This window comes from Helianthus annuus, chromosome 1 (assembly GCF_002127325.2).
Source record: "Helianthus annuus cultivar XRQ/B chromosome 1, HanXRQr2.0-SUNRISE, whole genome shotgun sequence".
Taxonomy (NCBI): Eukaryota; Viridiplantae; Streptophyta; class Magnoliopsida; order Asterales; family Asteraceae; genus Helianthus; species Helianthus annuus.
The window spans coordinates 148,549,641-148,561,172 of NC_035433.2; the positions used below are offsets into that span (position 1 = coordinate 148,549,641).

The 11,532-nt window shown below is 33.2% G+C and overlaps 1 protein-coding gene and 1 long non-coding RNA gene across 2 annotated transcripts; one reads left to right on the forward strand and one right to left on the reverse strand.

Annotated features, from left to right (window-relative positions):
- Positions 1-1,341: 1,341 nt before the first annotated feature.
- LOC110884445 (ethylene-responsive transcription factor WIN1) lies at positions 1,342-2,468 on the forward strand. The gene is made up of 2 exons (XM_022132158.2): positions 1,342-1,530; positions 1,871-2,468. Exons 1-2 carry the CDS (start codon positions 1,427-1,429, stop codon positions 2,364-2,366), a joined length of 600 nt encoding a protein of 199 aa, XP_021987850.1. The 5' UTR covers positions 1,342-1,426; the 3' UTR covers positions 2,367-2,468.
- A 2,672-nt stretch (positions 2,469-5,140) lies between these two features.
- LOC110941069 lies at positions 5,141-7,087 on the reverse strand. Its single transcript, XR_002593795.2, has 3 exons — positions 6,893-7,087; positions 5,556-5,600; positions 5,141-5,476 (listed from the first exon to the last, which is right to left on the reverse strand). It is a non-coding gene; the product is annotated as an uncharacterized LOC110941069 (long non-coding RNA).
- Positions 7,088-11,532: the final 4,445 nt, after the last annotated feature.

Here is an 11,532-nt window from a genome sequence, read left to right on the forward strand (position 1 = left end):
GATTTTCTCTCTTTCTCTCTCCAATCCAACCCTAAACATAATAAAACCTGCGATCTCTACTCCCCCTTGCTGTTGGCGACGCAAAACAGGACCCCAAAAGCATTCAGATTTCGGTTCCAAGGCTTGTTGATACCCCTTTTCTTCACTAGGTATTCATATCTTGTGTTGTGATTAAAGTTCTTGAAGTGCATATACGTTTTCGGTCTTAATCTGCTTGTAACTTGGCTGTGTTTTTTCTGTTTTAATTGATGATTGTAGAGAGGCATGTAAAACACAGCGTCAAGAATCTGCTTGCTGTTAAAACACATCGTTAAGAATCTGCTTGCTGTTAAAACACAGCGTCAAGAATCTGCTTGCACGCCTTAAAGTGTTAATTGAAAGTGAATGTTGTATACTTCTTTTAGTTAATGTTTGACATTCCGTATTTGAGCCTTCATGTAAGAAATGTGTCTAATAGAGAAAGAAATTTTTAAGGCTCTTTTTCCGCTGCGTCGTTTTTTTTTAAGTTATTACGTGTGATGGCGTTTCATGAGAGCACAATTCGAATGCTTAAAATCAAGCTATTTATGAAGTTTGAGCTTAACTCAAATAAAATCTGAGTCAACTCAGCTGGTTTGATTTAACTCGATTCAGTTTCAACCGTAACCAAAACCAAAATTTTCGGTTTGGTTTAGTTTTGAACCGGCCTACTAATTATAATTAATATTATGCCTATTAACCTAGAAAAGATTAAAACCAAAAAGGTGAAAGGGCTTATCGACAAAGCTAAACAAAGCCGTTAAGGAACTTTGTTGAGTTAGTACGTCTTCTCTATTTATAAGAGTTTTCTTGAGCAATGTTTTCTTTAGACAAGTGACGTGACACAAAATGTATTTTAGAGCTCCTGCTTTATAAACTCTAATATATAGGTTAAATAGAAGGACAAAAGGCTAATTTAACCCTCATTTTAAAATGCTCAACTCCTTTAAGTATCTTATAATCGTGATAAAAATACATTTTTATCCCAAAGAGTTCATTCGTAAGGTGGTATAGATAATGGTACGATTCTACCATCTACATATACGGTGTTATCATTTTATACGGTACGTATATGCGTCCTGCGCATTTATACTATGCGGATGTATGCCCAGATCTAGACTGGATTTGATTACACATTAACAATTCATTGTGATTATTTCATTTTACATGATATTATTATATGTGTATGTATTGATATAGGCCAGTGTACATAAATGAACTCAGATACTTATAAGACACTAAACCTACTCATTTGCACGTTTCCATCTCACTGTATCTTACATTTTTAGACGATATTTGCTTTATATGTATATACCCATATACACAGTACTTCACATTTAATGATCTCTCTCTTCTTCTACTGTGATCTCGTACTTTATATATCTTCTTCTATAAATTCCTTGTGACAATGAAGCAACTTCACATATTAATCATGGTACAATCAAAGAAGTTCAGAGGTGTCAGGCAAAGGCAATGGGGTTCCTGGGTATCTGAGATTAGACACCCACTCTTGTAAGTTCCACTTTCATTTCCTTGTTTCTTTGATTAATTCTCATTTCATACTTTTCTTATATGTTCTTGTATACATATAATCCTTTATTCTTCCATTAACTAATAAGTTAGTATCAACATGAATTATCCATTTATGTTAATATAGTTTTTACTAATTTCAAGAACTTTAAATGATAACAAAACAGTGCTATTCACATATAACTTTTTGTACTCTTAGAAGCTCATAAATATTTTAAATGTACAATCTTTAAGAGGTAATGTGCACCATTTGTGAAAAAGTATTGAGATTATTAATAAAAAAACAAATGTACAAATTTTAATTATCCAAGTTTTACAACAGAAAGAGAAGAATTTGGCTTGGAACATTTGAGACAGCAGAGGCAGCAGCTAGAGCATATGATCAAGCAGCCATCTTAATGAACGGCCAAAGTGCAAAAACAAACTTTCCGGCCACCAACAAGAACTTTTCCGGCAACAACAACCACTCTCCACCACCACAGACAGAGATTCCAGCGGCCACTTTAGCCGCTAAACTGCGTAAATGCTGCAAAGATCCATCACCTTCACTCACATGTTTACGTCTTGACAGTGATAACTCTCACTTTGGAGTGTGGCAGAAACGTCCTGGAAAAGGGTCCGGGTCGGGTTGGGTGATGAAAGTGGAGCTTGGTGGCAAGAGGAAGGAGGGAGCGGTGGAGGAAACAAGTACGGTGGTGGAGGATGGTGGCTCCGGTGATCCAGAAATAGATGAAGAAAATAAAGCAGTAATGCAAATGATTGAAGAGTTGCTTAACTGGAATTCAACTCCACCTTCACTTTGTATAGTCAATGGTTAGCGACCGGTTTGTATATTATGATTATGATTATTAGGGATTTTTCAAAGAAATTTCCTTTTCTTTCTCTTGTTGTTAAGATGAATAATATGTTTATTTTAAGTATAAACAGTGTTGTAAAAGTCGCTAGGCGGTCTCTAGTCGGCCGACTGGGGAGTTGGGAGTAATCGGAGTACTCGGAGAGTACTCGGGGAGTACGCGGACATGGTAAATATAAAGAAAATTAATTGTTATATATTATTTATGTGTTAAAATAAGCATAATTCATGTCAACTGAGTATAATTTAAAATGAAACATCTTTAAAGTTCAAATATTCTGAATACAAGTCCGACTAGTCTGAGTACAAGGCCGAGTAGTCCGAGTACAAGGCCGAGTAGGCCGATTTTGACCGAGTTTGACCGATTAAAAGTCAGCAAACCACGTTGACCGCCTAGACCGACTAGGCCGACTACATCCGACTAGGCGCCGACTAGGCCGACTAGGCACCGAGTACTCCCGAGTAATCCCGAGGCCGACTAATTGAGACCGCCTAGGAGGAAGTCGCCTCGGAGGGGGTCCGAGGACCGAGTACTTGCCGAGTACTCGGCCGAGTAATCCGACTTTTACAACACTGAGTATAAATAAGATGTAAGTAGAAAAGAAGAAACAATGTATCATGTAAAAAGATGAAAGTCTGTTTATAAAGCATGTTGTTGTTTCACAAAATAAGCCTATAAGCTTTTATCATAAAGTACAAAAGGCTACTTTGATTATTACCAAATTATTTGATATGATTTTGACCACACAAGTGGAAATTTGAGGGATTTCATGTTAAATTACCTTGATATATGTGTAGAATGGGTAAGCTAATAATTATGTACTTTATAAAAGTTCAATTCAACATCCTTATCATCGAAATAGATAAAATCTTTACAAGAAAAGTATACTTAGAAGGTAGTTATAATGCAATCTTTAGCAAGTTAAAGAGACTGGACACCAACATGGTGTGGAGGGGCTTGGTTGGAGGTATTACTCGATACGTGGTAGATGTGAGCTTCACCAGTCCACACCCAAAAAAGTGGGGTGTAGGAGCGGCGTGGGGTGCCATGTGTTTTTTTAAGGCAAATTGGAAATAAATAATTCCATCTAACTCAATTTGGCCGATAATAATTCCAAGTAAGTTATTGGCCGATAATAATCCGAACTCGTCATTTTTTTTTTGTAAAATAGTCCGCCATTAAAATAGCTTAATGGAGTTAAGCTTTTTTTCCCGAATTACAAACTGATGTTTTAGGGCTTTTGATCAGAACGAAGATACGGGTTGATTGATGTAAAACTTACCTCGAAATACTGCCACAGCCCACGAAAACGGTGCTTCAATTCGGGTGTTTAAACTTCTAATTAACAAAAATAAGCCATTTCGAGGTAAGTTGTACATCAATCAACCCGTATCCTCGTTTTGATCAAAAGCCCTAAAACATCGGTTTGTAATTCGGAAAAAAAAAAACTAACTCCGTTAAGCTATTTAACGGCGGACTATTTTACAAAAGAAATTGACCAGTTCGGATTATTATCGACCAATAACTGCCTTGGGATTTATCGGCCAAACTGAGTTAGGTGAGATTATTTATTTCCAATTCGCCTTTTTTTAAATGTTTAGACAATTATATTAAAAACACTACTTATAGTAATTTTAAAAAAAGTTTCATAAAAGACAATCCTAAAATATAAAAAAACCTACTTAATAAATCGTAAAAAATAAGAAAAACCTACTTGTTAAATCCTAAAAAATAAAAAAAAATCAACTTATTAAATCCTAAAAAAATTAAAAAATTACAAAGTACAGTAAGTATTAAAGTGGGGAACCACTTAAACTCCGTATTCCCGTAGTCCCTGTACTCGATCTTCGCGATCTCCACTCGATCGTCGTAGGTCAAGTTGCCCGCCGGGACACGGTCGAAGCAAACTTTAAACAGATCCAACCTCGGTTTGAGCTCACGCCATTTGTGTTGATACGCGTTTAAGTTTTGACGCGTGTTCCCGCCCCACGCCAGGCTCAATCCCTACGCCAGCGGGGCAACGCCATAGCCAACGCTACCCCGATGTGGTCTAGCCAGCATTTTGGGCATTCCGCCGCCCCAACCCACGCCCCACACCCCGCGGTCTTAAGTAAGAAGGATAATGTTTTAATTTAATTTAGCTATGAAATATTATACTTTATTCCTAATTTATACTAAATTAAATATCATCCATCTCATGATTAAGGATCCTATAAAAAGTAGCAAGTGTGTGAGAAGTGTAAGAAATAATATGGTGAGTACATGCGTCTTTAATTAAAACTAGTATGGTGCCCGCACGATGCAGCGGGGGCGACAATTTGCATTGCGGCACTCATTTCAGGCAGTTTTCTTATTCGGATAATATTTATGGTAGCATTATTGTGGTAGATATATGTCAAAAGTGTTAAACATGTCTGGTAATTATTAAATTTAAAATTTGAATTATCAAGTACTTCAAGAAACCATTGATGCAATAAAGTAACATAAGAATAAGAAAATTAACCCGACAAAAGTGTCATATTTTGAATTTTCAAAGTCTTTATTTATAAACTTTGACTTTAATTATATATTTTTTGTGTTATATAAAACTTGATGAAAATTAACCCGACAAAAACACTTGTAAAACACACTCAAATCATATAACTTTCATCAAGTATTATCTAGCACAAACAAAATTATTTAAGGTCAAAGTTTATAAATAAAGACTTTGAAAATTCAAAGTAGGACACTTTTAATGGGACGAAGGTAGTAAGTCTTAAACATAAATAAAAGTTATATAAAGTAGCACAGGAATAAAGAAATATAATTCTTAAACATAAAAGTTGAAAACTAAAAGCTCAAGTGTCAAGTACTTTGCATTATCATGAGATCAATTTAGTAATCATACGGGTTAAACATTTGAAGGATGTCATCTATATTGTCACACCACCATTTGTCATCATCAAGATCAGTGTCCTCCGGAATTTCTTGTGTCTCTTCCTGTTTGATTGTTACATCCTTTGGAGGACGAGTTTCTTCTCTATTCTCCTCTTTAACTGATACATCAGTAGTAGTAGCTGGAACAGTTTGGGGAACTAAAAAAATGTTAAGTATTTTAGTTACATAATTTATCATGTTATCGTTAGATATAATATAGGATAGAAAGGTAGATACCTGACACAACTTCCATTTTGCTCTATGTCTTATCCATAACAAATTCTTAATCAATTTGTAAGAGAAAAATAAATAAGTGAGTAAAATAGACCAAAGTGTGTAAAATAATAACATCATGTAACTAGATTTATAAGTGTGAGCATAGAAGAATAAATTAAAGTTATAGACAACAGAAAATTGAAATACCTGTAAACCAATAATTCCAAAGAACAAGAAATTTTTTGAATTTAAAAAAACTAATGAATAACTATACTATATATAGAACCTATAAAACAACAAATTGAATGACCTAGTGCTTTTTTCAACTAACTAATATTATCTATAAGAGTATTTTTAAACTTAAAATCACTAAAAAAATGCAACACAATCTAGTATCTAGTCAAGTAAAAAAGCTTTGTTGCAATTAACTATTCTGAACTATAAGAGTAAAGTTTGAACTTATTATCCCTTACTTATCTATAAGAGACTAATAGTATATAATTTGAACTTATTATCACTTAAAATTGCAACACAATCTAGTAAGTATCTTGTCAAGATTGAAAATTTCATGATTATTTTTTGGGTAAATTACTTTTTGAGTCCCTGTATTTTATGGGTTTTAACTAGTTGAGTCTAAAAGCAAAAAGTTTAACGACCTGAGTCTCCATAAGTATTTTCTTTAACCATTTGAGTCCAAATTTCTAACCCAGTTAGAATTTTGTTGTTAATTTTTGTTAAATGACCAATTTATCCCTATAAAACACAGGGACTCAAAAAGAAAAAAGAATATTTTATTATTATTATTATTATTATTATTATTATTATTATTATTATTATTATTATTATTATTATTATTATTATTATTATCATCATCATCATCATCATCATCATCATCATTTAAAAATCATATCATTATCTTCACCAAATGGATCAACAAACCCAAACATCTTTTCAATCATATTCAACTCAAATTCCAATTTCCATAACAACCTCACTATCATCTTCATCAAATAGTTGAGTAATTAAAATGGGTTTTTAAGTTTGGTGTCTACAGGTAGGCAGAGTTTCCTTTGTCACTGTAAGTCATTGTAACCTTAATTTCACATATACAGGTTCCATAACCAAAACAATAGTTAGACAATAGTCACAACTTTCAATAGAAAGATACAACACATATAGAGAAATCTCAATCTTACTTGCAATTTATAACTGCGTAGAAAACTAAAGAACAGAGCAGGTACACAACTAACACCATTTTGATACTTTAGCAAAGGTACACAATGAATTACTAACCAGGGCCAACAAAACTTCCATGATACATATTCACAACAAAGCACAAAAAAATATAAAAAGTTTACCTCAAAAGAATCTTATGGGGAGTCGTCTGGATGGTTCGCGAAGGAGAAGGGCGGAACTGGAGAAGCTTGCCTGCGATGTGAACCCTAGGTGTGAAAAAAGAAAGATAAGAGGGTTTGGGTTGTCTGTGATTCGCCTTGTGCCCTCATCTATTCGTCTGCGATTAAAACCCTAATTTAACCTATATGGGCTATTGACAATTGGGATTGTATAGAACATAAATATTCTAATTCTAAATTTATTATATATTTGAAATCAAGTCAAGATTAATAAGTAACAATATTTGAGTTTTTGACATTCAACTAAATAAATATTGATAATTTAGCAAAGCGTTTTATTATATATTCTTTTTCTTTTTGAGTCCCTGTGTTTATAGGGAAAAATTGGTCATTTAACAAAATTTAACAACAAAATTCTAAATGGGTTAGAAATTTGGACTCAAATGGTTAAAGAAAATGCTTATAGGGACTCAGGTCGTTAAACTTTTTGCTTTTGGACTCAACTATTTAAAACACATAAAACACAGGGACTCGAAAAGTAATTTACCCTTATTTTTTTGTTACATTTTACAAGTTTATTTTTATATAAAAAACATTATTTTATTTTTTAAAAATAGAATGTTTTTTTGTATTGCAAAATAAATAAAAAATTGTTTGTTTTACACCTATAAAGTTTTGTTTTTTTAAATAAAAAATAACACTAAAAGATAAAAAAATTAAAATATAAGTTGTTATAGTTGTAAAGTATGTTTATTTTTTGTTAAATTGCTAAGTTTTTAATCTTTTTTCTTTACTACTATTATTACTACTGTTTAATGTTATAAAGTTCATAACTTTTTTAAATATACACATATTACTCATTCAATTAACTTTAAAACTGTAGAAATTTCATTTTTTATTACAACAAAAATATGTTTAAGACCTTTACCTTCAATTGTAAATTTCATTTTTTTTATAAAAAACAGGATGTTAAGAGTTTATATATATATATAAGTATACATATAAAATTCAAATAGGATGTTAGGAGTTAATATAGAAGCACACCTATAAAGGTCTACATTTTTAATGAATAGTGTAAACTGGACAAACCCGAAAAGGACATGATAAATTGGACAAACCCGAACAAGGTATCGTTGTACATTTTAATCCGCACAACACTTATGGTTGCAATTAAATATGTATAAGTAAAATGATATTATTTTTTGGTGCTTAATAATGTTCAACCTGCTTATCCTTTAAAATAAAATATTATTGACATGTAACAATATCTTTTGCATACACACATGGATCTTCGACTAAAAAAAGCGCAATACAAATAACCTGCTAAAATCGATAAAAAGGTTATTCTATTATTTAGGGGACATAATCTAATTCAAACAAGTGTGTTTTAGCCTATTAAAGGTTTCTCGTTTTCCTTATGGTCGCATACCAGTTCATTAGGTATAAAACATTATTAGATGGAGAAAACTAAAAAACATTATTTTAATGAAACCAATTAGATATAAAAAAAAGTGAGCTTGTTTGATGTCACTTTACTACTTGCTAACCCATGCAAGTGTGTGCACCCAACCAAATACACAAACGTACAGAATATGAACAAAGCTCACATCAAACCCGTATGTGCAAGGTTTTAAATTTTATTTAGTTGCCAGAACAAATTGGTGAACAATCTTAATCAAATGAAATCTGAGCGAAAAGGGGTTGGAATATTATTAAATTGATAATAATGACAACAATGTAGAGAGTCTTGAGCATTTGAAATGTGATAGGACACACTGTTTTAATAACTTGTACACTAATGCATCATCTACTTGTACATTTTAATTCGCACAACAATACTGACCAAGACAACTATCGAAACGTAGACAAAAATGAGTAGGTCATCACGATACCTTTGGATTTTTTTTAAAATATTATAGTTTATAAGATATGACAAAAATATGTAAAAGAGTTATAAGTTTGTTGTGAAAAGGGAAAAATGTAACTAATTATCCATAATTTTGTTAAAATAAAGGGATTTAAGTGTTATAATATGAGGGACTAAAATATAATAAGTGTTTGAGTTAATTACTATTTTTGTCCCTATGGTTTGTCAAAAATCACTATTTCAGTCCATTAGTTTAAAAAATTGCGATTTCAGTCCATATGGTTTCACTTTTGTAACCATTTCAGTCCCCGTGGTTTCACTTTCGTAACCATTTCAATCCATTATTATGTTAAGTACAGGGACTGAAATGGTTACGACATGAACTGAAATGGTTACGAAAGTGAAACCACAGGGACTGAAATCACAATTTTTAAACTAATGGACTAAAATAGTGATTTTTGACAAACCACAGGGATGAAAACAGTAATTAACTCTAAGTGTTTAAAAGACAAAGTTACCCTCATTTTAGGGGTGTTTTTATAAATAAAGAGGGAAGGAGTTCTTATTTTTTTGGGTATTTTAAAATACCACTCCCTCATGCATTATAATATAGTATAGATTAGAGATTAAGTGTAATAGAGTAACTTCAATAATAATCATTTTAATTAACAAAATCTTTGCATAAATGTTTTGAGAGATTTTAGGAAACCATATATTTGGTATCTTTCTATTATTCGAAATCTGGTATCAAGTATTGTTTAATCCATAAAATTCGTATCAACATTTTTGTTAATCCGCACGTGTAAAACACCGTATGAATTCCAAAAAACACCACAACGTGAATCAAATACAACCATAGTGTTTTAACATCTAGAATGATTTTGATTATTTTGAAAGTGTAAAACACCATTCGGATTCTAAAAACACCACGACTTGTATCGTAATACAGTCATGGTGTTTTAACATCTGGAATGATTGCATTGTACATTATGTGTGGTGTTTTACACCTGCAATTCCTGTAGATCTTCTTCGTATGGTGTTTTAAACCTGCATTCATGGTGTTTTACACCTGCATTCCAGTATGTGTTCTTCGTATGTTCTTCTTATGTCATCCAGTAGTTGTTCTTCGTATGGTGTTTTACACCTGCATTCCAGAATATGTTCTTTGTATGGTATTTTAAACCTGCATTCAGGGTGTTTTACATATATGTATTGTGACAACCCGAACTTTTACGGTTAGTCTTACCTCGTTCCACGACCGTTAAACGAGTATTGTTACGCGTGCTCATTGTGTGATTCTAGTAAACGTGCTTGATGTGCTTGAATTATACTTGATTGGCTATATGAGACTTAATTGTATTATATGTGTGTGGGTGGTTGGCCGTTTGTTACTGTCCGTATGGTTCTTTGCCATTCCGCGTGTCCGATATACATTAATCTTAGCAACCTTATATCGAAAATAAAATAGATCATTGTAAATACAACTTTGTTGGTATTAAAAATTATCTTAGAACATCATGTATCACATAATTGATTGAACTGGGCCCAAACGTGACATGTAACACCAATGAGTAAACCTTTAGACTCGGCCCAAATCACTGCCCAAATACTGTTTCGCATTATTATATAGTCTCGGCCCAAACCACTGTTATTGTTAGCGATCATACCCAGCCCAATTCACTGTTTGATTAGCAAACATCACCGGCCCAGTTCCTTGTCCATATAGCTACGTGTATACTGTGAACACAAACTAGAACAAACCCTATTTCCCCAACCAAGAGTGCGACGGCAGCAGACCTCAAGACCCCCCCCCTCAACGTATCCTATACTTTCAAGGCATCATACGTGAATTTATTATTGATAGGTATGTGGGTTATACTTTGCACATGTTATGATATGCTATCGGTATTACTGATCATATGTGTATTCATGAGTAACGTTTGAATGATGTTGATCGCATGAATGTATCTGATAACTAGTGGATAGGAATGTGTGATTATTAATGATAATGGTTGTCATGCATATTTGAACACGCATAATGAGGAAACGATGGACTAAGGTTATAGCACGTGATATTTTGATATTCATGAAATTGATGATATGCGCCACATGCTGATTCAATTATTAACTCAGGATGAAATTATTGAAACCCTCGAACTATGATGTGTATTAATGATCTAGGGATTTGTATATGTGAGTTTGATAAATGCCATGAAAGTTAGTGCTAATATTATTCTTGATGGAATATGTTGGTAGCATGTGCAATGTGCTGTTATGGTATTTATGCATGATTATTAGTATGTTGCCAAGATTGACTAGTATGACTGAGATTAAAGGATGTTATGAACGGTAATAATATGAATGAGTAGGGGGTAAAGGGGTCAAATACACACTAGAGTCATACAAGTTCTTGTATTAATCCTAAACTGTGAGTGCACCCTTTCATGTTTACCTTCTAATCAGTCAAGCATATTATAAAAGATTGGGCTGAAGGTTATCATAAGAGATTGGGCCGAAGACTATCATGGTGGTTGGGTCAAAGTCAAGTGGGTTGCCCTTCGGTGGGCTGCCACTCGAATTATTGGGCTGCCTATGCGGATTGGATCGTATAGCAGTAGTGGGTCACACACATTCGCTTAGAAGCATGGGCTGTGAGGCCTGATGAGTCGTACATTTTCGGTCGGGTCCCGAGTCAGTTGAACCGCACATGTGTAAACGGACCACACCATTGTTGGGTTTTATGCTTTCTAGGCCATACATGACTAATGAATTGTCG

Coding starts and splice junctions, on each gene's coding strand:
- LOC110884445 (XM_022132158.2), top strand. CDS start 1,427: ATGAAGCAACTTCACATATTAATCATGGTACAATCAAAGAAGTTCAGA. Junction 1,531..1,870: donor GAGATTAGACACCCACTCTT/GTAAGTTCCACT, acceptor GTTTTACAACAG/AAAGAGAAGAATTTGGCTTG.